The following is a 26258-nucleotide window of genomic DNA, read 5'->3' as shown; positions in this document are numbered from 1 at the left end:
GTGGTCATAGCCACACCACCTCTTCGTGTGCCGTGTCGGTCTCCATAGGTGCTCACTGACAGTCTGTTAGAGGCTATAGGGAGAATCTCTACCTTTGCCTTTGTGCTGATGGTAACATTTGTTTGGCCACGATATTAAACGCCGGAGATTGTCGCCATCCCTATGGTTTTGTCTCGTGCGCATAAGCAGCTCGGCTGTAGAATACATTTCTTATTTAGCCGCTGAATTATGGAATTTATGCATGCGAATCAATTTATATTACATTATTCATTACATTTTTAATGCAAATAATTCTCGTTTCTTTTGCACCGTCTCTCTCCGTCTTGCCCTCCAATCGCTATATTGAATTAGAACACTAATTGGCCTATTTATTGACTGCCGAGTTCAGATTTTACATAATGGGCCGAATACCTTCATAAAGATCGTCGGTGATTAAACATTTTCTGAGCACGTATTGTGGTGCAGAGGGAGAAAAAAACTGCGTGTTTTTTTTTCGTCCCTCCGTGCAAAAAATGCCAATAATTACTCGTTTGTGTTAAACAGTAATTAACGCGAGTGACAAAATTTAGAATGCGGCCAACGTTCCACGCGCGCATCGTAGCCGCGTGGCTCTCCCGCCCGAGCAACGTGCTCCGGGGTCGTGGCCGCACATCAGCTCGGCACGCACGCACGGTGTCCGACGTTTCGCTCCGCAAATTGCTGGGTGCTCCCCCAGCCAGGAGCTCAATCGAACAGCTCACTTCGGCAATTAGCCAGCGCCGCCAGCTCCTGCCTCGTGAACATCGACCCGTCTACATCAGACACCAACAACAACGACCGCCAATCGCCACCGAATGGCGGTGCCATCGCCACGGCGCTTGTGCCAGGCTATGTGCACTTTTAAGGCCGTCGAACACCACCGCCACCAGCAGCAGGCAGTGGACGGATGAGTTCTTCAAGAAGCTCCCAGCACTTTTTTGTTGTTATTATTATTTAGCCAACATGGTCATGAGGGCTCACCTAACTTTAGCCAAATCGAAGGGGGAGGGAAGGGGAAGGGGGGGTGGTGCAATGACTGCAATCACATCAGATATCACATATGAGGGGCGAATATGCCTACACAGCAGCCCGTGGCTGCCGCGTTCCCACCTCCGCCTCGGTCCCTTGGAGGGTGCGGGGGGTCCCTCACAGCTGCTGGGTTTGCAGCTTCAGAGCGGTAACCAGTTTGTTGTCCTTCCCCCACACTTCCGCGGTCAGCAAAGTTGGCTACGTACGATGCGAAACAAGTTCAACGTACGTACATTCGGATGGCGCGTGGCGTTTTCCACGGTTAACGCCATGCGCATGCCCCCCCGCGGCATCGACCGGGTGGACCGCGAACCTCCAATGAGCGGCCCGACGCGGCGGGGCAACCCGCCGGCCAAAAGTCGAACGTGGCGGCCTAAACGTTGCGGACCGAACGTCGCGGCCCGAACGTGGCGGACCGAACGTCGCGGCCCGAACCTCGCGGCCCGAAACGATGCGCAAAAAAGCGGTGTAGGCAGGAGGGCTGGCTCCAGAAAAAAAAAAGTGTAACCGGGCCCGACGGTTCCATGCAACCTGATCAAATGTGGCAGAGGCGGCGTCGGGAGGGATACTCGAGACGTGTTGTGCACACGCTGTTCTTCTCAATCTCAAGCTGGGTTGACATGTGAAGCAAATTAGAAAAAAATGATCGTGCATCATAATACGTACACAACGGCGCATGCATGTTTTATGAGCGGGCCCAGCAATGCAAGGGGCAGAATATTGATTTTTAAATCTACATTGAGCTCTTGTTACTGTACGTTTTAATGCTCCATTTGCGAAGCAATATATATATACACATACACAAGTACGCACACACACACAATCTCAAAAAGCGAACGTAAGGTGTGGGAAGCCGTTGTCCAAGCTAAGCGCATGGCTACTTTGCAGTTACCTGTAAAACAATCGGCTCGTTACTGCGGGAAGCCCCCTTGCATAATAGCTCTACGGTCAATTTAAACAACAGAGGTTTTTCAGCATATGCCAACAAATGATTGCTAAATAAATAATTGACAGTCAATGCACTGCTAAGATGATGACTCCCCTCACCGGGACCCCCCCTCCCCACCACCACCACCCAATGCTGTGTTTGGCCACATTTCTCAAACTTAACCGGTCCGGTTGGTGCACACCGGTGAATGGGGCAGAGGGTGCGAGGAATGGTTCGGGTGTCACTCGTCACTGATATTAGCCGTGGCCGGGAGTTGAACTCGGATCACCCGGGTTCACACCGCGGCGCGCTAACCACTGCGGCACAGGAGCCACCTACGCAACATGCAAATAATAACTTGCCATCGGTTAACTCGGGCGGTGATGATGCATCGATTCACGGACTTCAAGGGACTGCAACTAGCGGGATAACTCTTGAGCCCCTCTAAGACAGTATTGGGCCTACTCTTCCAGGCTGGCGTTTTAGTAAGAGGTGGCAGTACATACACTGAACCCCACCACACACGAGCCGCCGATGTGCAAGTCAACTGCAAATCAAACTCACGTATTAAATATTCTTTTGGTCTTTCGGTAAAGTCACGTAGATAGAACATAACAAAATAATTCTCACGACGTTTCGGCCACAACGCAAGCAGCCGTCTTCAGGTGGAGAACAGGTCTGTCGAGAAGACAGAGTCAGACTCTGCCTTTTATTATTTAGTTATGTTTTATTTTTATTCTTTTATTACTTCCCTTCTACGTGACTTTACCGAAAGAACCAAGAAGATGAATCCCTGCAGTCACGAAAGCTTTAAATCGAAATTTCACGTAGATAGGTTCAAAGAAAATATGTTTTGTTATTTTCTTTGAACCTATCCAAGTGACTTTACCGAAAGAACCAAGAAGATGAATCCCTGCAGTCACGAAAGCTTTAAATCGAAATTTCACGTAGATAGGTTCAAAGAAAATATGTTTTGTTATTTTCTTTGAACCTATCCAAGTGACTTTACCGAAAGACCCCAAGAAGATGAATCCCTGCAGTCACGAAAGCTACAAGTCAAGATTGAACGTATTAAAATACACGATACATTTCCCGCATCTCCGATTGGCACGGTTGGCTACGTACTGTGCGAAAAAAGTTCTACATACATACAAACCGTACTTTCCTACTCCAATTAACAGAAATGTACACAACAGCAGCATTTTCATAAACTAAGATATATGTACAAAACATTTTTGGCAAAGTACCAACTTCACTAATGGACCCTTTGCCGATTCAAAACAGAAGAAAATGTATCCGGAGGGGGAAAAAAACACACAATGATTTAATTTTTTTTCCATTTCAGTTTTTACGAGCAAATAAACGCCACGTGATTTACTTGGCAAGTCCAAGCTGGTCAATCACGTCAACTCGGAACATGTGGCGTCGACTTTCCATCCACATCAAACGTTCCCAATGCCCCCACCCCGCCCCGTCCCGTCTTATACATCGCATCAGGCACTCTTACATACTCAAGGCACTCAAGACTGCATTTATAACTTTTCATCCAGCATTGCAGGGCTGTTTGGGACAAATGTCAGACTCCATTTCCATTAGACGAATGTAATAACGATCACTGCGCTGCTAATAATACAATAACAAGGTAACACGTTTACACTATGAGATCTCTTTTACCAGTGGCAAAATATAGTAGTAGGTTTTTACCCTTTTAAACTGGTACAAAACTGACACCTGTGTTTGAGTTGTACGCCTTCTGGTTTTATCTGGTCCAACACCAATGGGGACTAGGCTCTAAAGAAAGCCGTCTCGGGTGTGGACCAATCAACTTCAAGGACAGTGCATATTATTATCATTATCAGAGTTGCTTCTTTTTGTTTGCTTTTTTGACTTGTGTTGTGGCTATTGCAAACATGATGCCTTGAATAAAGGTTTCAGTTTTGTACCAGTTTAAAAGGGTAAAAACCTACTACTAAGGTAACACACGTGTCACCGTGCTCCGACCATGGACGAATAGTCAACAAGAAAAGCTCATCATGATGCAGCGGGCCCTGAGCTGATCATCGTCTCTAAGGTCCTGGGTACGAATCCAGGGCTATGAGTATTATTCCACCGTCTCAGCTAACAAAAACCTCACATTAATCTAATGCAGCCACACGTACGTACGAGCGTGCGTGCGTGCCGGCATGCGTGCGTGCCTGCACAACTGACTTACACAATATACGTCCGTAAGGGAATTGACGTATATGGCTAACGGCCGACATATACGAATATTAGCATATTCCACTTGGGCCCAGCGAAGGTGCGGAGGGGATACGACAACCGGTCAAACTGAGCACCCATAACCAACAATGGCAGCCGTTGTAAATATTAACCTGCGCACAAGTAATTCAATTAAACTGTGGCCAGACCCTCTTCCGAACACTGGCCAAGGACTTATACTCATCGTTTATTTATGACAACTAAAGAAAAAAACCTACTGAGACACGGTACAGCCATTGAAAATGGGATATTAATGGTTCTAGAAGGACTGTGATTAAGGTGCGGTAGAAATCATTATTTTAGTGATTTATATATATCACGCATTTATATCATAATTAGATCAGCGACTTGGAAGGTGACGTGGCCTAGCGGTAGCACGTTCACCTCTTATTACAGAGATTCCAGGTTCAAATCTGGTGGCTGCCCTGATTAATATCACGGTGTGCGTGAACCTAAAAACTACGACGCACCGTCCGCTACGCAGCGGACGTGAAATATCCCGTGACGTCAATGAGTGCAAGTGTGTTCGATTTGTTACACGGATGAGTTTAGCAGTTGAAAAAACAAAATTACGGCAAGAACATCAAAATTGCAGAGCCAGTGCTCATTTGACTGTGGCCATGCTGTCCGACCGTGACCACGCCGTCCGACCGTGAACACACGCTGCCTCTGCAAGAGCAGCAGCAGGCCGATGGCGAGCGACTCTCACCGAGGCAGCTGTGTCCGTAGTGCACCATGAAGTCGGCCCCGAGAGCACGGGCCGTGAAGTCGTCCACGCAGCACGCTCCGTATGTCACGTCGCCCATCACCACCGTCTCGGCGTCCGTAAACCTGAGCAGACGGCAAACGAGTTAACCCTCATCGATCGGCTCAAAACGTCTAAATGTACAAAGGAGGGTGTCTTATGGGTGGAGCGTGGATGAGTGGTAGTGAGGTATGGGGGGCATGTATGAAGTTGTGAAATGGGCATGGATGACCACAGGTGGAGGGTGGTAGGGGCAGAGGTCTGGTGGCCGGAAAGTTGAGCTGATTGAGTAGCGCAGCGTATCTACCCCTGCAACAACAGCTCCATTCCAAGCCTCTGTCCCTCAATCCATTCCATCACCTTCCTCACTGAACGCCACCGGGCAACCGCGACACTTTCGACATTTTATTTTCGGGAACATAGATCAGCTCCACCGACATGTTGTTGTTGTTGTTTTCGGGTCGTACCGCGTTGCTGTTCGGCATGATGTCCGACGCTTTGCTCTACGTGCTGGGAGCTTCGTCGGGAAATTAATAAATTAATAGGAGGAAGTGAGTGAACAAATGTTCCCAGCACGGACAGCAAAACGTCAGACATCGCGTCGAACAACACGTGGTGCAGCACAACCCGAAAAACACGTCGGAGAGCACACTGAACTGCGTGTGCATACGTTGTTATATTTTTTTTTTTAACAGACACGTGACAACGATAACACACACCTCTCACGGCAATTCGATGCCCGTCACGATCCAGGGTCACGGTTAGAGACCATCCGTTTTGTTCGCCCCATTTGCTTAAAGCAAGCAAACATTGCTGTATCATTAGCATGCGACATCGCAACTCTAGTCGTGGTACTCGACCTGGAAGTACAAATGAGCCCGCGCGTCACACAACTCCAGTCCATCGCCCCGGTAACTTCCAGCGAGTTTTATTTTTGCCCTCCCGAGGTACCAAGCGACGCACAAACGCAGCGCAACGGGCGCTGCCTGCTACCAAAGAACGCGCAGTTAAAACTCGCTGACCTTTCGCAGAAGAGCCGGTAATGTTTCTAGTTAGAAGTGAATAAAACGGGAATAATTACCGTCTTTTAGAGGACCCAGTCCGCCACTACAGCAGGTGCTGCACGGCTCATAAAGCTGCTCCTTGTTATAATAACCGGCCTCACCAGGACTTACAATTGCGTTCTTCGCGATGTGTGTGTTTTTTTTAATTCCAAGTAGAAATAGGCAATTAGAATTTATATTTCTTCGGAGTGTCTCTGTACTCCACAGGGATACCATCGCGTGCACGCATGCGTGCGCATCTTCGTATGTGTGCATTTGTAATGATCAGTGGGCAGCGGGAGAGTGCCGTGGTTTGCACGCCGTGCTACCAAGCCAGCGGGCCCGAATTCTGATTCCCGCACACGGCCAACATCGGTGGCAAACATCTCAACCTGTCTTGGGCTTCCCCGAAGGTCGACTCACCCTTACATTTGCATCTGGTGCTGTGATATAAAACATCAGAAGTCGTGGGGAGTTGGTAGCAGTGGTAGCCACACCACCCCCTAGTGCGCCGTGCCGGCCTTCATAAGTGCTCCTCGCTCGCACCACTTGCCCCAATACCACGTATGGCTATATGGGGGATCTGTGTCTTTGTTATGTAATTATGGTTCGTATTCTACGATGCGTCGGTACGTTTGTGCCGGTATGTAAATGGACATAGCCGGAGCGGTGACACGGTGATGCAGCGGTTACAGCGCACGGTACTATGAACCCCAGCACCTGAGTTCAATTCCGGGCCATGACCACATAATTTAATCTGCTAAAAAAACAGATGAATTAAAATGCAAATAAACCACAACATATTTTAAAGTTAACACTTTTATCCACGCAATAATTCCACTTAAAATGAAAAGTGAAATTACATGACAGGATTTCTTAATTAATGATACCAAATTGTTAGAATTATACCAATGTACTAGAAGAAATACATTTACAATCGTGTCACATTACCCACATTACATATGGATCATAAATAATAATGTAATAGTTTTATACGTAGCGTCATCGTTCGTGCAAATTGCATCTCTCACGGTCGCTGAGGAACCACAGGCCAGCAGCGGTGGTAAGTTGGCACGACCAACAATTGTCCAAGCTCTGGGGTCCTATCCTATTCTATTTCGCATTTATAAAGTTCCCTTTCCAGGGCGCTTTAAGATTAAATCCGACGGAGTTCAGTGAGGAAGCTGATGGAATAGATGGAGGGACAGAGGTTGGGAATGGAGCTGATGTTGCAGGGGTAGATACACTGCGCGACTCCATCAGCTCAACTGTCCGGCCACCAGACCTCTGCCCCTACCACCCTCCACCTATCCTCATCCATGCCCATTTGACAACTTCGCACATGCCCCCCATACCCCACTGCCTCTCATCCACGCTCCACCCATCAGATACCCTCCTCTGTACATTAAGACGTTTTCAGCCAATCGAGAAAAAAAACCGGAGCACCTGGAGAAAGTCCACATGTGCAAAAAGGCAACGCTCTAGAAGAAACAGATGATGTCAGTCCGCTCTTTGCTGCACCGCCTTCCTTTGGCTAGCCAGGGTATATGGCTCCTCCTCGGCGTGCATGGTAAGGGAATTTTCACGACATCTGTGCCGTCTCCACACTGCTGGATTACAGGCCATGTGCAGCGTGGCGGCCACCAGCCGAATATGAACAAAAGCTGAAAAGTGCGCCAAGAAGCATGGAGGCATGCTGGGAATTGCACTGGGAGACACAAAAAGGAATGCATGGATCAGGGAACAAATTAGAGAGACTTCAAATTGACTGTTAAGTAAAGCAAGTGCATTTGGACTCCACACATCGCAAATCGGGATGATGACCAATGGACAAGACTGGTGACAGAATGGCAGTCAAAAGGAGAGAACACGACCGGGAAGGCGACCACCGGAGCTATGGAGAGATGAGATCAGCTGACGCGCGCAGAAGCGAGATGGACTGTGGCATCGCAAGGCCACGAGCGAGGGGATAACAGCCTTCATCCGGCAGCGGATAGATCATTACCGGTAACGTGAAATGACAAGCCCGTTAGGCTGAACGCAAACGGGAGGCGAAACAAAAGCGCGCAAATCAGCTTTCGGGTTTATTTCGTTTGACCAGGTGAGAACTCAAGAGGCCAGGACGTATCCGCATTTGCAAAAGCGACCCGGGTCGCCAAACGATGCAACAAAAGCAAGCGAGGAACAATACGGACGAGGGGGGGGGGTAAAACAAAAAAAAACAGACAAAAAGGACCAAAAAAAATGCTCGGTTTACGCGGGGGAGGTGACGACGGTGAATCATTTCACCACGACTGAACGCACGTCAGTCTCCGAGAGCTCAATTAAGATTAAAATGGGCCAGGCGCGCGGGAACACGCCGACGCGCGTCCCATTTCACGCGGCGATTGAGCGCTCGTCGGCGACGATGTACTTTTCGTCAAACTCCTTCCCGTCGCAAATGTTGCGGGCGTTTTTTTTTTGTTCCATTTTATATTTTAAAACTTCCAATTTTCACTTACTCCCACGTTCGCCGAGATTAATTACACATTGTTGGTACATTTCACCACGGCCCAATATCCCGCGGTGTACGCCAAAGCCGCTCGGGTTATATGTTCACGCCGTTCGGCGGATTTTCAGACGAATCTCCGGAGGACTCTGATTCCGCCATCAATGGAAAGGCACGCTGCTGCGTGGAGGAGTTATCTTCGGGGCGACGTGCGGGTAAACATTGTGAAAAGAGACGCCAACGAGAGAAGAAAAAAAACCGGCAAATAAGCGGAGATTATTCATTGACATTCGCAAGCTCTGCATCACTCCGGACATCGTTCTCAATCGATCTCGCAAGCAAAGCAGGCCTTAGCCCGGTTTATGCTTGACTGCCTGGGGGAATACTAGTTGGGTTGGCAGGCGGCCAATGTTTTCTTAAATGTATCTGTGTGGAGTTTTTAGTAATACCCCCCCCCCCACCTCCTTGCACACGTGGTGAGTTTTCTCCAATGGCGGTGTAACTCATGTTTTGTCCGACACAAACGCCAAACACTTTTTAATGGAATTGGCCAAACATCCCAATCGGGACCAGGCGGAAAAAAAAGTCTTGAGACTCGGTGATGCTTTTTTGGAAAATAGAAGCCATTCTTATCATTATTGTTGTAGACAGAGCCAGGAGTAATGGCAGGACTCAATAACATCTGGAGATGGAAGCAAATCAGGTTCAAGACCAAACTGAACATGGTAAGAGCATGTATGTTCAGTACAGCTTGGTACGCCTGCGCGACTTTGACATTGAAAAAGACTGACCGAGATCAAACAACGGCACGCAAAGTGTCGTGCCGCAGAACGATAGTGCATCTAAACCGGAACCAGAGAGAGTGAACCAAGGTAGACGTAAGAAAAATGATTGCACATCGAAGAGGACAATCTGATTATGCAGGCAGTGATGAGAAGCGACGCTATTTGGACACACATGGAAGATGGGCAACAAGAAAATTAAAAGTGAGTTTTAAGGAAAAATGGAAGGAACTGGAATGAGAGGAAGACCCAACAGAGAATGGCTTGACTGGTTCCTGAGAGATACGGCCACTCCTTGAACGTATTGGCACAAGACGGAGGAAAGTGGAAACAAATGGCAAAATGTGCAGGGGACACCTAACAGCGGGCTATCTGCCCATGGACCGTGATGATGATGATGAGATAAAGCTATACGGGGAGGGTCCATACTCTTTTGTTCTTTCGGTAAAGTCACGTAGGTATAAAATAAAATAAATTAAATCACGACGTTTCGGGCGCAACACAAGCGTCCGTCATCAGGTGGGACAACCCAGTATGGATCCCTGCAGTCACGAAAACTTCAAATCTAGATAGATTATACGGAGAGGGCTTTGTAAAATCACCAAAAAAATCTAAAGGTCTATTCACATCTGCACGGGAGATCAGTGTGGTTTGTTCAAACATGAAAAATATCGCAATTGCAGTGTGTACGAATGTTTCATATTCCACATAAAAATTTCCCACATTAAACTAAAAGATTATTATGATCTTAAATAATTAACTTCAACATGCACCTTGCTCACAAACACTTTTCCAAGCACTCTCACCGGTTTTATTGCCATCGTTGGAGCACAGGGACTTAACACAGTCGGAGAGCGCGAGTGTGCCCTATCCACGCACCCATTTCATCATCGTCGCAAACTAAATCAATCCCTTCCATGGCGAGGTTTGGCTGGTTGTTTTTTTGTGTGCTTTGTTTTTTGCACCAGATCTCCGATTAGATTTTTCGCTTCTTGTTGTTACTGCGTTCATCGTTTGTCGTTTCGATGCCCGCGGTCCACCCTTTGCAACTGCGACTGCCCCCTACCTTGGGTCCCCCAAGATCTCACCTGGGGTTAAACCAAAGCAAGTTGAGGCATCAGAGCCCCAACGCCCATGCCATGTTCCATTTGTTATTTATTTACTTTGCCTACGCACTTGCTTATCTGACCTATAATTCTTGAATGTCACCGGATGACACGATACAGTGGCTGTAAATGCTATCTGCCATGTTATTGCGTTGCGTCTGATTCAATTGAGCCCGGTTTTTTATCGCATTTCCGCGTAACGTGCCCTCAGCCGCCCCTGGTCTAAAGACCGCCTTAGCATTTATCAGCGTAGCATTTTTCATTAACTTGTCAAGCACTTTTGCGTCTAGCCACCTAAATATGAGCGTGGCATCGTAACAACCACCGTTTGTGTGTGTGTGTGGGAGCGGCGGGGTAGGGAATGGACTCTTATGAATGCTTTTCCGTCGGTGAAACGGACGAGCAAGCTGCGTTCTTCACGCGGGTCCCTTTGGATAAGCAACTTAGTTAACGCGAGCATGTAATTGTAACATGTATTTCTGAAGTGGCGCTGGATATTATCCTAATTACTGTTCGCAAGTGTGTGTGTGTGTGTGTACGTTGAACTTCTTTCGCACCGTGCGTAGCCAACCACGCTCATTGCAGGTGCGGAGGGAAGGACAATAAATGAAACACAAAAAGCGGTTCTAAAGAAATGAGTTTTCAATCTAGATTATTTAAAAGTGCACAGCTCCAGTGGCTTCCTACTATCGGAAAAGACGAGAGTTCCAGACGGCCGCAGAAGCGCATCCGAAGGCGCCGTGCAATAATGCGGCGGACCACGGAAAGAGGAGGTAAACAGTAAGACGTGTAACCATTCACCAGGTGATGTATCCATTCTCATGACGCGCAGCGCCTCCACGCACACGCGAGCTCCGCCAAAGCCCTCCGCCACGTGACAAAGTCTCTCACACACGTGTGGCGCTCGACAAACAGATGTGCTTAATATTATTATAAAGTTTCCAAATTATCTATTAACTCGCCTTTTGCCCGTCCAAGGACGACGGGTGTATTGCGGTAAATATGAAACTTGCAAGCGAAAAGCAAACCGCGACGTGATATACATTGCATCAATGCGTGTGCAATGTGTAAGGGCGCGGTGACGCAGACTTATTTCATTTAAAGGTTATAATCCCTTGTTCATCATGACGTCCTTTTTACTTCGATGTCTCAACAGCGTGACGGAGATCGCGTGACGTGAGGGTTCTGCCTTTATCGTGAAGGTTGTAAGTTGACGCTGAGGAGGTGGGAGGAGGTGCCACGCCACCCCCATGTGGAGTGACGTCACCCGCTCATGATTATTAATGAGGGGTGGGAGAACTCCATATTGAGTGACGTCACCCGCTCATGATTATGAATGAGGGGTGGGGGGGGGTGTCCATTTGGAGGACGTCACCTGCTCATGAATATTAATGAGGGGGGATGGTCGACGTGGAGTGACGTCACGAGCGTTAAGGACATTCCTGGAAGATTATCGCAGGTGTTCGCTTAAATTCTCGCGGCGAATGATACAGGCGACGAGTCGAGCATCGGGTAAACTTTAAAACGTAGGTTGTGGTTTATTTCAAAGGTACACTCTGATTAAAGTGTTTTTTGTTCGCAGAATAAATGTTGTGGGTCATGGCCCGGAATTGAACTTAGGTGGCGGGCATCGGGTGAGGGTAATAAAAATATAAATGTAACAGGCACCCACATCATTTGACAAACACACGGCATATTTAAAACGTACAACACATCTGCCTGACGCAGGCGTCTGAGCTCAGCTCTCCCACCATGGCTCATGCATTTCCCAAACAACAACAACAATAGAAAGACCTTCCAGCCTTGACCTCGCGTGCACAATTCCCAGGCTGGGATGGCACGACACATAGCCCAGAGCTACGGTCTCATTATCACCGACAACGCTGCCTTGCCATCGGACACGTCAACATCTGCAGTCGAGCTATTCCTCACTGATCCTGAGCAGCTCCTCACCGTATGTGCGTGCGTCCGTGCGGGGGGTTTGGCTCGCTGCCTGAGAGGGTGGGGAGTGGCAGTGCAGCGGTTAGCGAGCTGCGATACGAACCTGGCTCACGGCCACCAACACCAGTGACGATTACCTGAACCTGTCGTGGGCATCCCCTAGGTCGACTCAACCTCAAACGAGTACCTGGTGCTGTGCGTAAACATTGCCGCTCGGGAGAAAAAGGCGGCCGGGCGTGGTGCTGGCCACCCATCCCATCGTGTGCTGTGCTGACATTCATAGGTGCTACTCGCTAACAGCACTTGCCCCGACGGTCCGTTTAGGCTATACGGGGGATCTTTGCCTTTAGTCAGGGGTCTGGCTGGCTGGCGGAGAGGGCCTCGGCAACAGTTGCGGCGCGAGGCATCGGACAAATCAAGCAAATGGCAAGCGGCTCAAGGGAGACCCAGATTAATTAAGAAACACATCGCCTCAAATATCAGCTGGAATCTAAATCCTAAGAAACTTAAGATAATTAACATGAAAAGGGACAAGTAGTGTAATATCTCTCTCTCATCTCCACCGTGCCTGCATCTCCATCTAAACTATGGGGCCCTGTTCAATGAGCCAGGTCTCCGGGTTCCTCTGGTTTCACCCTCAATGTTCGGAAACAAAGCGTTGTAGATTATGTGGCTGCGACGATGGAGGTACTTCGATGCGCCATCATGTGTGGCCAGGTCGTCTCTGAAACAGAGCTCATAGCTCAGCGGACTTTGCCTGGTAAATAACAACACATTCGAGTTGTAATTTAATTTCTGCTCAGGCACCCCCCCCCCCCCCCAAATCTGCCCTGCCCTGCCCGAGAACGTAATGATCCCTGGGACCTGCCGTCCGCTGGTAATGACAAGTAGTCACTGTTGTTGTCATCCTCACGGTCATCCTCACTTTCGCCATCCTCACCGTCACCGTCATCATCGTCACCGTCATCGTCGTCACCGTCACTGTCGTCGTCGTCACCGTCGTCATCGTCACCGTCGTCATCGTCACCGTCGTCATCACCATCGTCACCGTCATCATCGTCACCATTGTCACCGTCACCACCGTCATCACCGTCACCGTCGTCACCGTCATCACCGTCGTCACCGTCATCACCGTCACCGTCGTCGTCACCGTCATCATCGTCATTGTCGTCGTCACCGTCATCATCGTCACCGTTGTAGTCATCGTCACCGCCGCCGTCATCGTCATCACCACCGTCATCGTCACCGTTATCGTAACCGCGTGTCCTGAGCGCGATGCGCGGGCGAGCCATGGCGAGCCACGGCGAGCCACGGCGAGCCATGGCGAGCCATGCTCGCGGAGCGTGGCCCGGAGACGAGAGCGGCGTTTTGAAACGGAGTCCGCTTCGCAATCGCGTCCCAGCGAGATTCATTTTGTACCCGAGTGACGCCGGTGCGGTGACCGACACGGGTGGTGAATTCACGCGGAGAAGACAGTTTCCGGAAAGAAAAAAAACAAAAATGTTGGCGCAATAAATCCCGCAGCTTTCACGCTGAAGCTACGCCGTGTAGACATTTAACACGGTTACGAATATCAAATTAGGCGTAATTGCCGCTTGAAGGGAATGGCGGGGGGTTATTGTTGCCATGATTGTGTTTTTACATCTGCATGTCAAGGCTGTACCGCAGCCTCAATAACACCGAAGCGACACTTGCACAACGTAGCCGGGGCTCATGCTGTAAAGCTAAGCACGAGGGGGAATGTACACCGGTTAAAAGTGTTGCTTATCGGTCAAAGCTGCCAGTCAATCTTCTCCACGAGCATTTCCCCCAGCCACACGTGCTTTTGACTCCCTGCCAGGTCAGAGACGCGATTAGATTCCAGCGGCCGCCCACTCACCACAATGCTGGTCACATCAAAGACAAAGATCCCCCCCCGTATAGCCTTCAACAGACTGTTGGTGCATGCGCTGATAGCGAGCACCTATGAAGGCCGGAACGGTACACAAGGGGGTGGGTGGCCAGCACCACGCCCGACCGCTTTTGTCTCCCCAGTAGCGATGCTTGCACACCGCACCAGGTACTCGTTTGAGGCTGAGTCGACCTAGGGGAGACCCAGGACCATTTTAAATAATCATCACTAATGTTGACCATGAGCCGGAATCGAACTCATGTTGCCGGGTTCGTAGTGCGGCGCGCTAACCACTGCAGTACCACTCACCCACTCACAAGAACTCACTCATGCAGTCACTCACTCACTCACTCATGCACTCACCCACTCACTCATGCACTCACCCACTCACTCATGCACTCACCCACTCACTCATGTACTCACCCACTCACTCATGCACTCACCCACTCACTCATGCACTCACCCACTCACTCATGCAGTCACTCACTCACTCATGTACTCACCCACTCACTCATGCACTCACCCACTCACTCATGCACTCACCCACTCACTCATGCACTCACCCACTCACTCATGCACTCACCCACTCACTCATGCACTCACTCACTCACTCATGCACTCACTCACTCACTCATGCACTCACCCACTCACTCATGCACTCACCCACTCACTCATGCACTCACCCACTCACTCATGCACTCACCCACTCACTCACCCAACCACCCTCTCACCACACTGCTGGTCACCTCCCTTATCTTTCTGCTGCTTCCCTCACACTCTTCCACTGTGTACTTCCCTACTCCTCCCATCATCATCAGCATCTCTTTTCCCAGCCTCTCGCACAATAATAACCTTTGCTCGATTCAAGAAACGTGTTAACTCTAATCTATTACGACGCTGACCGTGCTGTTTGTGGCTGGCCGCTTGGCGTTTGGGGGCATTTGGGCTTATCCCCAGCACCTGTGCTAACAATGTGGAGATGAAAAAAAACACTCAATTCTCTGCTCCATGCTGTCGTCGACTGGTCACTTCTAGTTAACGTTGACAATTAGCAACGCCCGTTAAAGGTCACGGAACGTGATGCAAAAATATTTTAAGTGCCTGCCCCTGCCACGTTACTTCCCCCGCCCACTACCCCATGAGCAGATGAGAAAAATGTGATTTGTTCTGCATGGCTCACAATTAAACCACCAAAAGTTGTGGCTTATCCGGTGGGTTCTTGCTAGCCGATGATGTGATGATTATATTCCACCCCCCACCCAAACCCCCCCCCCCCCACCAGTAGATTCCAACTGCCGTGATTGAGGATCGCAGTTCAAGTCAAGAATGCGTTCTTTGTTCATGTCACAGTTTTCCTTTATATATACGTTTGTATTTTTTTGTTACGAATTGTTTACACACATTTGTATCGCCATCGCAATACCATTTTACATAAATTGTTAATAGACAATTCTTGTAAGCACAATTCGATGGATTAATGAGTGTAAAAATATATATTTTTTTCATATTTAGCACAATCAATGAATTGATGCACCGCTACATGCCTAGCGCTTGTCCTCGGTTAACCTTACCTGGCTTGTTATACAAATACAATTTTCACAAACACACACACACGTACACTCACTTGTGTTGCAAACCTACAATGACGCGGAGCACACCACAAGATTCACACACTGATGAAAAAGAGTTCTTGTTCAAGTCACATTTTCTATCACATCAGAAGTTAATAATAACAAGAATCACACAAAAAACGTCTTCATGTGTCGTGCGCAATCGGCAACATTTACAGGGCTGGATCGAGACAAGATATTTGCCGAGGAATATCGCCGAATGTGGAATTAACTTTGAGTCGTGCGGCCGGGAGAATACAAGTGCAAGGGAGGGTCACAACTGTTCTGTGTCGAACTGCTGGACGAAGGCAACGGTACACCCAAACGTGCCCTACGCCACGTCGGTTCACGGGGGGTTTTTCTGACCGTACGTCACCTCGCTTGTCACGCTGTCACCTGCAAAGGAGGCAAGCCACGGGACCGTGTCAAGACATCATCGCTCGCCACTGACCTTAGCCGTGGCCGGGAATCAAACTCAGGTGGGGCGGGGTTTACAGCGCAGTGTGCCAACCGCTGCGACAGCACGAAGACAAATAGACTTTACAGAAAAGGACCACAATGCACTGCTTCAGGAAATGGTCTTTGCAATGGCACCGGAGGTTGCGTGATGTTTGGGACTTTAAATCGTCGACGTAGCTTGTAAAAATTACAGGTGCGCTTTCGAACGAGTCGCGATCATCATCGGCCACTGCAGAATGTATCATTCTATTCCTAAGGCCAGAACTGCGGCGCGCACGGCTCAATTTCAGGTTTCAATTTCTATTGCAATCAATTGTCATTTCACATTTTCTGAGCTACTTACAACCCCCCCCTCCCTCCCTACCCGCCACCACCGCCTCCTATCCCCCCCACCCCGCCAACTACCAACCCCACCAGCACCACCACCACGATTTCTATTTATACGCATCGATCATGCGCGGCTTTCTATACGAGCGGGAGGAATCAATCGCTCATGCACAACAAAACCGCTTCTGCGACACAGATACTCAATGCCGCGCTGGGGCCTGCCGATGCCTCCTCCGCGCGGGCTCCGTCTCCCTGCGGGGACGCAACTGGAAGTGCCCATACATCACTGACCTTGTGCTTGCGCTGTCACGCGCTTCATATCTTGTCACAATTACTTACGACACCAATCTGTCAGCGTGACACATCATATCTCCTTAATGCGCCGTCGCACGGGCTATCTTTCTCACGAAGCTCGGTGCAGAGTTTTTGTTTTCTTAAGCTGGCCCACCTGCGACTTGCATCTGTGCCAGGTGGCATTGAAGGCTCGGAAGTGGCCTGCTTGACTTCCGGGGTTTAAGGTCGTCTGATAAAGGCCCGCCGCACGCATGGTATAACAGGAAGACGACGGGCAACGGGGGGCTAAAACAATGATTTCACGGTGTTGGTGCACGCGACACGATGTATATTTATTTTCCGTCTTCACAAACCACAGCGGGATTGTGCGTATGCCCAAGCCACGCCAGACCGGACAGGATTCTTACGATTCGGTGGTGAACGCCAACGGTTCCCGGACAGCCAAAAACGTGTCGGGAGAAACGGCGCTAACAGTCCTACACCTTGTTATTCATACTTAGGGAGACATCACAATGAACCAGGGGAACCGCTTCGTAAAGTGCCCGTCCTTTAAAAAAAAACAATCGCCAACACTTAAATCACCCATGTGCAGGTCGTGCATTATTTAACAGTCTGTAAGTAGGAGAGTTTTATTTATTTATTTCGTTGTTGTGTCAGCAGATTTCACATATATATTACAAAATCCAAACTGAATTTTAAATTACCGAGCGTGCACTGGACCGCTTTGGGAGTAGCAATGTGCCTCGGACTCTCAGCCTCGACGTCACCCGACAACCAAAACACAACGCAGGTTAAGGGACGTAACGTGTTTGGACACGTCCCGACGACTGCAATCCTTCCTGCCGTGTGTTAATATAGCATCGTGATTCTATTGAGGGAAAGCGTGCTACAGTAATCATAAAATGAAACCCCAGCCCAGTTTCAATCCACCAACGGGTGAAAGCCTATCCCAACACCATTGCAGTCATAGGTTAGATTTTTACCAGACTTCACCACGCTGGTAAGTGAAGGTTGCTGCAAAGGGCAGGAGTGGTTCTGATATCACTCACCATTGATGTTACCCGTGGCCGGGAATCGAACTTGTGTTGCCAGTTTTTTAGAACTGCTTTTGGTGTTTGGTTTGTTGTCCTTCCCTCCGCACCTCTGACTAGCACGGTTGGCTACATACGGTGCGAAAGAAGTTCAATATACATACACAGGTAAATAAAGATTCTGATTCTGCCCCACCCCAAGTTGATTGTACGTTTCAAATTGTCTGTCTGCTGGCCGAGTCACCCTGGAAAAAAGAGCTATGGAGCTCAACGGGTTATTTACTCGGGAAATATACTTCCGATTTTGTTAAAGTAACAAAAAAATCATGTTTTCCCACGGCACCCCCAAGCGAGCAGTTAAATAACCGGGTAATTATTTCGTCATGCGCGGCCGGGTACAGTGATCGGCGACAATAATGCACGGATTCAATCGGCGGGTGAAGATATCACGGCAGAGGTTTAAGCCGATGTCGGTCCCGCTGGCTAGGATTACAGCGAGAGAACAAAGCCAATCACCGCCAGCAAGTGTCCAATACTCCGCCAGCACGCTCATATCCCGTACAGTGGCATATACTTTATTGATCGACTCACAGTCTTTATCTCCATAGGGGACCACCTAATAGTGGGAAGAACGCAGAACGGAAATACCACATCTTACTTTGTTTCTGGCTCATAGATTTTGTGCGGTCAGGCCACGTAATGATCCGGCTCAAATGTGTGTCGTTAAGAACCCTCCACCACCCGACACGGCCAAACTGACTGTCAGGCGTCGAAGGATGTGCCGATTATGATGATTGTTATTGTTTCAGGCTCACTCAGATCAGAGGCGAGTTGAGGAGACAATTTTCACAACCACAATGAACAAAAAAAAGTCACACGACGTATCGCTTTGACGCAACGTCATAGATAGCATCTTCCGGAAAAGCCAGGAAGTCAAAATACAATTACAGGAAGTTACAAAAGCCGCGTCACCTGAAGTCCATGGCTTCTTAAGCCCAGATGTTATGACCTCACAGGAACAACCAATCAGCTGTAAAGCAGATATTAAAAATGCCCAACACAAATTTGGTCCAGATCATAATAAGGCTAATTATGAATCCAAACATTGGCTGCGATACCTACTGTGTGTAAAAAAATTTTTATTCCCCTCTCCCCCAAACTCGTGATAAGTTATTACCGTTTTTGTTTGACTCGGCAAAACTATCCATGGCAAGAAGAGGCCTAGATTTGAAGCTTTCGTGACTGCAAGGATTCATACTCTGAGTTCTTTCGGTAAACGTCGTGATTTTATTGTTTCATTTTTATGAATTTTATTTTTTACCTACGTGATTTTACCGAAAGAACTAAGAGTAAGAAGAGGCCTATGCGTGAGGGAGGCCTACTGGCTGTGAGCGAAAAGGTGTACAATAAAAACATGGTATATCCAGCTCATTGGGGAGGGGGGGGCTCAAGTACAGCCGGATATGTAACAGGATCAGATGTATCTGAACATCTGCCAACATTTTGTTACAAATTACGCCGCACACAAATGGGTTTACGGGACAGAAAAAGAAAGCGGAGACTACGTTACATGTGCGAAAAAAACCCCCGTAGGTTTTCGCGACCAATATTATTCATGAAGGTTTTTTTGGGGGGGGGGTTTGATCATGTAAAAATAAATTGTAAATATGAATGGTAAATATTGTGTTTACTGTGCTAATGTACGAGAAAAACCTTACTAATTGGCTGTGTCGGGTGGCGGCGGGTAAACGACACATTTGTATTTAAGCGATCTAACCCAAATACAGAAAAAAAAACTTTCATACGCATGGAGAAAAAAAATCTCCGCTGTGCTTCGGAAGCGAGGGACTGCACGAACGAGATTTGAGAACGCACCACGGCGTGCCGTTAAGGTCGGATTTTGCGAACACTTGACGAAAATGAGAGCCACACGCAGTGCGCGGATACCGCAGTTAAGAGACCAAGGCGGTTGTGTGTGACAGACGGATACGTGACGTTGTCTCGCGTTTTGTAAAATGAACACCTCATGCGCTGCAAGCCAAAAAAACTGCACAAAGAAATATAATTCGTCCTCCTCAAGGAAGCATTATCTGGTGTTAATATTTAAAAATTATTAATGTTTTACACAGGGTCATTAGCGCGTGTATTTGATGACGGCTTCCGGAAGTTTGGGTAACGTGTAATTTCTCATTGTTGCTTCTAAGTGTTTTTTTTTTCCCATTGTTGAGAAAGTCATTATTTTTTATTACATTAACACTCGGTTATAATCACATTTAACACCCAAATCTATTTATTAGATGCTGGAGAGATAAACTTTAGATTAAATTATACGTCGATATAATTTAGCACGATCAAATTAGAAAAAAAACACAAATACACTTTTTGGTTTTTAGTCCTATATCTTACAGCCGCTCCTTTGTGAATTCACTGCCGGATGAAGGCCGAATTGTTCGTGGAGATTTTTTGAAGTCACCCATTTTCGCCGTGGCTGCGATTCAAACTCAGGTCGTCATATTCGGAGCGGGGCGCGCTAACCACTGCGCCATCGGTCACCTGCTGGGTTACATTACACACCTATGAATCCATCAACAGGGAGGCTACGGTGGAGCAATGGTCGGCAGTGCACTGTAATTTCAATCCAGAAATCACCGGTTCCATTCAATCCCCCCGTGCGGCTGTGTTGAAACGATGGTGCAGATTCTTTTTTAATCCTCCACTCACCCAGGCTCTGTCCACCCCAGCAGTACAAATGAGTACACCGCAGTTAAAATAAACTATTCAACAAATTTGTATTTTATCACGTAAGGCCCACTGAACTATAAAGCTCTTTTTCAGAAGTGTCCTGGCCACAAATGATAGCTCAATGAAGTGGCTTATCGTGTGAAAATGTATTGCAGCCCAACACTCGCATGTTTCTAAATGTGGAGGGAAAAACCGGAGGACTCGGAAAAAAATCCACACGACCACAGGGAGAAGATGCAAACTCCAAATATACAGCAGGCGTCATGGTTGGGATCAAACACACAACCTGCTGTCTAACAGGCAAGGTAGTTAACATCTCGCCACACCTTGGCGCCCCTAAGGCAATTGGCAGATTGCAAGTGGTGAGGTCAAGTGTGGGAACTCCCCCCTCTTGCGAGCACACACCGTCTTGTATGTATTCGTATTAATTTATTTCCTTATTTAATAATGCTGATGTACATAGAGATCTCACTCCTAATCAGTCGAGCGGAATTATCTTTTCATCGGTTGCGTAACGCTGTGTGGAAGCTACCTGGTCTGTCGCTCCGCACGAAGCTTCAGGTCTTCTCGGCCACGGTCATGCCCTCACTTCTCTACGCTTGCGAAACGTGGACCCCCCTAATGGAACATCTTCGCCGGTTGGAAACATTTAGGCTGGCTTGCCTACGATCCATCCTGGGTTTAGCCAGGCTGGATTCTGTGAGGAGCTCACAAATCCTTAAAAGATCTGGACAAAGTCTCATCGGTGAGCTCCTCCGGCAAGCAAGTCTGCGTTGGCTGGGTCATGTAGACAGCATGCCCAGCCACCGCATGCCGATACAGCTTTTGTTCAGCCGGATCGAGAGGGCTAGATGGGTGCGGCACGAGCTAGAGAATAGATGGAGTGATGTGGTACAAGAGGATGTGGAGCTGAGTGGACTTGCCAATGACTGGTACCAGCGGTGTCAAAATCGGCCTTTGTGGAGGAGGCTCGTGAAGGATGCTCCTGGGCAGTTGGAGGCAGTCGCCCTCCAACAACAACGGAGGGTAGAGGAGCGACGCTCACAAGGAGCGGAGCGCCGGGCGGCTAAAACACAGCAAGTTGGCACAGTAGGGGGGAGAGGTGGTGTATCGGCCAGTCATCTCAGTCAGTCGACCCGTGGCACGTGGGTCTGACCTCCTGCCAGCGCGGGTGTTCGACACTTCACGTGGTCTCAACGTGCACCTAGCCTGGCACAAGCGCCGTGGTGATGAATGGCGGTTGTTGTCATACATTTGGTGGCACAGCGGTTTTAACGTATGACGATCTGAACCTATCCAGAGTTCAACACCTGGCCGTGGTTAACATTGGTGGCGAGTGATGTCTGAACCAGTCCATACCTCCCCACCCCCCCACCGGTTCCACCAACCACACGGGTCAGTGTGGTGAAATATGGTGAAACAACGCCCCCCTGCCCCCAGCCGAACAACGCGTCTTCAACCCTTTAGTCGCCAGTGGCTTGACAGAGCGCTGCTGTAAATCATAATAATGATCAACACAAAAAGTAAATTGGTATTTGCTTCCTAATTTCGATCGTGCTGAATAAGCAACGTTCTTTTAATCTTTCTCTAATATCCCAGATATGATCGCTACGTACGACTGGGTTTGACGCAGTCATCGCACACACAAAAAAAAAGTGACAAGATGTATGCAAGCAGGAGGTATGCCAATACGCAGAATAAGCAAACAGACAAAAACATATGAATATCGCGCAACAAGAGTGTATTACGAATGCACCAACACGCACGCGCGCATGCACTCACACGTACACATTTGTACACAATAACATGCTTTTGGCGAGACGTGCCCATAATTTATTTTTAACAAGCACGCAAGCCTCTCGCGCGCTGCAAGCCACCTCTCTCACCGCAGCTCAACGCGTAACGCACTTGGTGCCTCCTTATCCCCCCCGTCGCCCCCCACCACTTCCCTGCCTCCCCGCCCCCCACTACCAAGACCCCCACACCCTGCCATTTTCCCCCCTTGAAACATGACGTGCATTGTGGGTTGCTGGAGCAGAGGCCCAAAAAATATGGAGAAGAAAAAAAAACACAACCACACACGGCCGTCTGGTAAAAAAATCTCTGCTTTCAACAGGACTTATCAACACCAAAATGTCATTTTCACACAGAGCCCGCGAACACACTAATCCCCCCGTGGCACAACACACGAGCTCCCTTTCTTACACGCGCGTCCCCAACCAGGCAGGCCCGCGTTTCTCTCCCCCCCCCACCACCACTCCACTCCGGCCCTACCCTCCGTATCGTGTAACGGAACATCCCCGGCTGCCGTCGAGGCCAGATTTAATCTCTCCTTTGATTTTGCAGTTGTGACTCGGCGTTGGATTTTTCTTTTTCAAATCGCCAGGCGGTTTGACCCATTCTTTCTTTCGCGTGGCGGTGGCGAGCTGATCGGCAGAGCGTCGCTTTGCATTCGTTTCGAGGTTGGCAGGTGAGCCAGCGAACAATTGAAGTGGGCATTGGTCGTACCGCGTGGTCCACAGTCTGAGATTGCAAAGACCGACATGGATATCCATAGGCTCACGTAGAAACAAATGGCCTTAAATAGACCGACACACTCTATATAGATTCGCAGGCTCACACAAGAGACCCACAGATTCGTAGAGACGCATAGGCTTAAATGATCTCAGTGAGAAAGTGGTATTAATATGTGGCCCATGGTTTCTAATGCAGACTCGAATTGAGTTTCGTAGGCTTACGTTGAGACCCGTAGACTCATATAGAGATCCACAGACTCAAAGAGGCTCACAGACTTTAATAGGGGACTTCAAGAGTAGCCTGGTGAATATCAAATTGAATTTTCAAAGCGCGAAGTGGCATTACTATGTAGCCCATGGTTTGAGATTACATAGACTGGCATGGAGATTTGTACACTTGCATAGAGACCCATAGATTCACATCAATATCCATAGAGACCCATAGATTATACTCTTTGTTTTTTTCGGTAAAGTCACGTAGGCAAAAAATGTAAATAAATTAAATAAAATAAAAAAATTTAAATACATTAAATCACGATGCTTGTGTTGCGCCCGAAACGTGATTTAATTTATTTTATTTTTTACATACGTGACTTTACCGAAAAAACCAAAGAGTTTGAATCCTTGCAGTCACGAAAACTTCAAATCTAGACCCATAGATTCACATCAATATCCATAGACCCACAGAGTTACATAAGATACCCACAGACTTAAATAGATTATAGCCTTACAAAGACATCCCGAGATTCACATAGACCCATACAAAACAGACTTTCAAAGAAACTATATACGTACAGAGAAACCCATAGATTGACACAGAGATCCATAAACTCACAGACACCCACAGACTCAAACAGAGAACCACAAACTTAAAGTGAAGGAAGCGGACAGTGGTATTACTGTGTGGTCCGTGATTAGAGACAGCCGGCATCTGCCATGTGATGTTCTTATGCGACAGTTACAGTCTGTTCCGTAACAACGTGCAAAATAAAGACATTTTGTCGCTTTTAAAGGCGTCACCTAAAGCATTAATCATTCAATCAAACTTTTATTTCTGTAAGGGTGTCTTTATCAAACCAACGCCTCTGTACATGAATTGTTCTTCTCCACTAACCAAGGTAAGTTGCAAAGGCGGGAAGTATTTGCGGAAAATTAATAGGGCAATTTATAGCGGTACCTTTTTTCATATTTCGTTGAAACTAAAAGTATCGGTGATTAACGTCGCGAGTTATTCTTTGCGCTGCGCGCTCTGCGCATTTCACAAAAGCGAGTCCTGTTTCACACCCTGGGCCCTGCCAGGCTCACCAGAGGTTTCAAGTCATGGTCTATCCACAGCTGGATGGAGGCCTCTACCCCCCCCCCCCTCACCCAAAGCCATCGCCGTCTCTCGCCGCCGTACCACGATGGGATGATCCCTCTGGCTCCTGCCGCGCAAATTGATTTTATCGTTCCGTCACCGCACACTGGCGGCGGCAGGGTCAAACGCTTTTAGGTCTCAATGTTCAAAGCAAACAGAGACTGGCATTCACTTCGTAGATTCAATACGGTGGACAAAGAGCGCGACAATGGCCAGGCAGCTCAGTGAGCGGGAGAGGGAGCGAGCGGCTCGCGATCGGAAGGTCACGAGTTCAAGTCCCGTTTGGGGTGTTCACTCGACCCATTACACTTCCGGGGTCCGGTACAATGAGCGCCAATTCGTGGGGAAGTCAACAGCGGCCATCCTATGGATAGACTCTCCCCCCCCATCACAGGAATGTGGAATTTCCATGGCTGGATCAGGGCGGTGAAACGGGAGACGAGCACCGATGGCTCACAGCTCATTTGAGCAGGAAACCACTTTTGACGTTAGATTTCTAACACCTAATGTGAACGTGGGGAGAGCGGTTGCGCCACGAGCGTCGACCGCCGTGGCACCGTTCCCCTCCTCCTCCGCCGCCGCCCTCCCTGCCCCTCTGACTTGCGCAGCATTTTAAAATCCGAGCGATATTGGTACTCTACGAGTCATTGCCTTGAGCAGATAAAGAGTGCGTAGGCTTCTAGAGCAACACTGATTAACACAATTAAGACACTCCGTTAGGTAATACGCCTTCTGGTTTATTATCAAGTTTACACTTCAGATAAATCATGTAGTTGGACCTAAACACTCTGTTAAGATGCACTTGATTGGAGAATTATAGATATTCAATATTGGTACATGTAGAGTATATATCATTTTATATAAAATGTAGAGTATAAATTTCGATTTAAAGCTTTCGTGACGGCAGGGATTCATCTTCTTGGTTCTTTCGGTAAAGTCACGTACCGAAAGAACCAAGAAAATGTAGAGTATATTAGAATTATAAGTTTTTTTACCGGCACCGGAAGTAAAGGAAGATGTTGACGTTTCAAGCGACTGGCCTTTTTCAGGAAAATCCGCATATGGGTCAGTCGACGGCAGGTTGAATGACGGCCGGAAATCATTTGAGTTTAGTTTAAGTTGAATGTACTTCACCATATTCGTGAGCACCTTCATAGATGCTCACTAAGAGCCCTTGTCCCAACAATCTGTTGAAGCTATACGGGGGACCTTTGTCTTTGTAATCCCTATTGCGTAATTAGCTGTGTGTATTTTTCCAATTTGGCTAATTTGTACCGTGACACCACCGGCACACACGACGATGGCCAACCCTTGCGAATGACACCACGGGGACCCTGTAACGGCCACTGTGAGGCAAAGCAGACGGGCCCCTCGGTCTTCCACCGAGAGCGGTATTAACCAGGGCCGACGCTCGAGTCGAACCGCGAACGTCCGCAACAGCAAGCGGTGACACGCGCCACCGCCGGGCTACGTGACCGCCACCCCCCCCCCCCCCCCCCCGTGTGAAAGGTGGCGGCTGGCGGGTAACGCGCTTCGCCGTAGCCGCTACGCCGCCGCTCCGCCCGCTCCTCTCGCAGCGCGTCACATTTAGATTCCGAGCGTGAGAGCGGTGTGAATGCTGGTCGCCGTTTGGAAGATGGACTGCGAAAAAAGACGTGAATTATTTGGCGATACCGCGTTGGCAGCGGTGTA

At 48.5% G+C, this 26258-nt stretch overlaps 1 protein-coding gene across 4 annotated transcripts in view; it reads right to left on the bottom strand.

The window, feature by feature from the left end:
- Positions 1 to 26258, bottom strand: part of LOC144730955 (2-(3-amino-3-carboxypropyl)histidine synthase subunit 1-like) — a 108988-nt gene that overhangs the window by 65979 nt on the left and 16751 nt on the right. For all 4 annotated transcript variants that reach the window (XR_013587879.1, XM_078611842.1, XM_078611841.1 and 1 more), the window contains one exon: positions 4944 to 5065. Coding sequence is in view for 3 of the 4 variants with exons in the window: in XM_078611842.1 (XP_078467968.1) it covers positions 4944 to 5065 (122 nt within the window). In the remaining variant the exon portion in view is untranslated. The remainder of the gene's footprint in view (positions 1 to 4943; positions 5066 to 26258) is intronic.

Source organism: Lampetra planeri, chromosome 37 (assembly GCF_965212315.1).
Source record: "Lampetra planeri chromosome 37, kcLamPlan1.2.h2, whole genome shotgun sequence".
Taxonomy (NCBI): Eukaryota; Metazoa; Chordata; class Hyperoartia; order Petromyzontiformes; family Petromyzontidae; genus Lampetra; species Lampetra planeri.
Note: the sequence above shows the minus strand (reverse complement) of the source record. Positions and strands in the feature narration are given on the sequence as shown.